This window comes from Neovison vison, chromosome 5, assembly GCF_020171115.1.
Source record: "Neovison vison isolate M4711 chromosome 5, ASM_NN_V1, whole genome shotgun sequence".
Classification (NCBI taxonomy): domain Eukaryota; kingdom Metazoa; phylum Chordata; class Mammalia; order Carnivora; family Mustelidae; genus Neogale; species Neogale vison.
The window spans coordinates 91055051-91057742 of NC_058095.1; the positions used below are offsets into that span (position 1 = coordinate 91055051).

General features: G+C 47.4%; 1 protein-coding gene across 1 annotated transcript; it reads left to right on the forward strand.

The window, feature by feature from the left end:
- The first annotated feature begins 1018 nt into the window (after positions 1–1018).
- LOC122906962 (proliferation-associated protein 2G4-like) lies at positions 1019–2416 on the forward strand. The gene is given in 2 exon segments (XM_044249478.1): positions 1019–1427; positions 1430–2416. Coding segments are annotated over 2 exon segments (1176 nt in total). The 3' UTR covers positions 2197–2416.
- Positions 2417–2692: the final 276 nt, after the last annotated feature.

Sequence of the window (2692 nt, forward strand, 5' to 3'; positions counted from 1 at the left end):
TAAAGGATTTTATTTATTTATTTTGAAAGAGAGAGATCACAAGCAGGCAGAGAGAGAAGGGAAGCAGGCTCCCTGCTGAGCAGAAAGCCCGATATGGGGCTTGATCCCAGGACCCTGAGACCATGACCCAAGCTGAAGGCAGAGGCTTTAACCCACTGAGGCGCCCCATATTTATTAGTATTTTTAATCCAAGGGTCTTGAACTCAGGTATGCACTCACTTTGTCTGAGATTGAGACCTGAGCTGAAATCAAGAGTCAGACATCAAGAGACTAAGTCATGAAGGCACCCCAAGAACAGTATGTATTTTAAAGCATCTGTCTGTACGGATACACACGAGTTTATTATATGCACAAAATATGTCTAGAGGGATATACCAAAAACCAACAGTAGTCAACTCTGAAGGAACTGTGACTGGGACATAATTCTGAGGCTTGTTTTTCATAAAATATCTATTTGTGCAGATTGAGGTTTTTTCTTTTTTTAATTTGTTTATTTATTTTTTTTCTTTTTTTTTCCAATTTATTTATTTTCAGAAAAACAGTATTCATTATTTTTTCACCACACCCAGTGCTCCATGCAAGCTGTGCCCTCTATAATACCCACCACCTGGTACCCCAACCTCCCACCCCCCTGACACTTCAAACCCCTCAGATTGTTTTTCAGAGTCCATAGTCTCTCATGGTTCATCTCCCCTTCCATTTTACCCAAAAGCACATACCCTCCCCAATGTCCATAACCCTACCCCCCTTCTCCCAAACCCCCTCCCCCCAGCAACCCACAGTTTGTTTCGTGAGATTAAGAGTCACTTATTTTTAAGTGATCTCTGCACCCGGTGTGGAGCTCAAACGACCCGAGATCAAGAGTCCCATGCTCGGCCCGCCCGCCTGCTCCCCTGCTAGCTCGCGCTTTTGCTCGCGCTCTCCTGGCGGATGGAAGGGGCCAGCCTGCGGCTGGAAGGGAGGCAGAGGCGCGGCTCAGGGGGAACGAGGTTGCGGCGGCGGTGGTGGTGGTGGGAAGATGTCGGGCGAGGCCCAGCAGCAGGAGCAAACTATTGCTGAGGACCTGGTCGGGACCCAGTAGAAGATGGGGGGCGACATCGCCAACCGGGTACTTCGGTCTTTGGTGGAAGCATCCTGCTCAGGTGTGTCGGTGCCGAGCCTGTGTGAGGAAGGTGACGCCATGATTATGGAAGAGACAGGGAACATTTTCAAGAAAGAAAAAGAAATGAAAAAAGCTATTGCCTTTCCCACCAGCATTTCAGTAAATAACTGTGTATGTCACTTCTCCCCTTTGAAGAGCGAACAGGACTATATTCTCAAGGAAGGTGACTTGGTAAAAATTGACCATGGGGTCCATGTGGATGGCTTCATCGCTAATGTGGCTCACACTTTTGTGGTTGACGTAGCTCAGGGGACCCAAGTAACAGGCGGAAAACAGATGTCATTAAGGCAGCTCACCTTTGTGCTGAAGCTGCCCTGTGCCTGGTCAAACCTGGAAACCAGAACACACAAGAGACAGAAACCTGGAACAAGGTTGTCCACTCGTTTAATTGCACACCAATAGAAGGTATGTTGTCTCATCAGTTGAAGCAGCATGTCATCGATGGAGAGAAAACAATTATCCAGAATCCCACAGACCAGCAGAAGGACCATGAAAAAGCTGAATTTGAGGTACATGAAGTATATGCCGTGGATGTTCTTGTCAGCTCAGGAGAGGGCAAGGCCAAGGATGTGGGACAGAGAACAACCATTTACAAACGAGACCCTTCTAAACAGTATGGCCTGAAAATGAATACTTCAGGTGCCTTCTTCAGTGAGGTTGAAAGGTGTTTTGATGCCATGCCATTTACTTTAAGAGCATTTGAAGATGAGAAGAAGGCCCGCATGGGTGTGGTGGAGTGCGCCAAACATGAACTGCTGCAGCCATTTAATGTTCTCTATGAGGAGGGTGAATTTGTTGCCCAGTTTAAATTTACAGTCCTGCTCATGCCCAGTGGCCCCATGCGGATAACCAGTGGTCCCTTTGAACCTGACCTCTACAAGTCTGAGATGGAGGTCCAAGATGCAGAGCTAAAGGCCCTCCTCCAGAGTTCTGCAAGTCGGAAAACCCAGAAAAAGAAAAAAAAGAAGGCCTCCAAGACTGCAGAGAATGCCACCAGTGGGGAAACATTAGAAGAGAATGAAGCTGGGGACTGAGGTGGGTCCCATCTCCCCAGCTTGCTGCTCCTGCCTCACCCCCCTCCCACCACACCCCAGGCTCTGTGAAGTGCAGTTAGTCTTCACCCAGGACCGCCAACAGAGCAGGGTCTCCCTGCCCCCATTCCTGTCCCCACCCCAACCCTTCCAACAACAACCAGCTCCAACTGACTCTGGTCTTGGGAGGCCAGGCTTCCCAACCCCTGAAGACTACTTTAAATAGAAAATAGAAATTGAATAATAAAATCATGAGTCAAAAAAAAAATTGTCACATGCTCTTCCAAATGAGCCCACCAGGCGCCCCTGCACAGGCTGACTTTAAAATGTATTGAAGTATACCATGGTAGAAGCATATACCAAGGGAAATAAAGTAGAACATAGCCAGCTTGGCTAGGATTATACACGGCTAAAATTAAAAAGCAAAGTAAGCCAACCAGACATTGTCATCAGAAATAACAAAATTATGGAGTACTAAAAGTGAAGTGGTGTGCCCAAG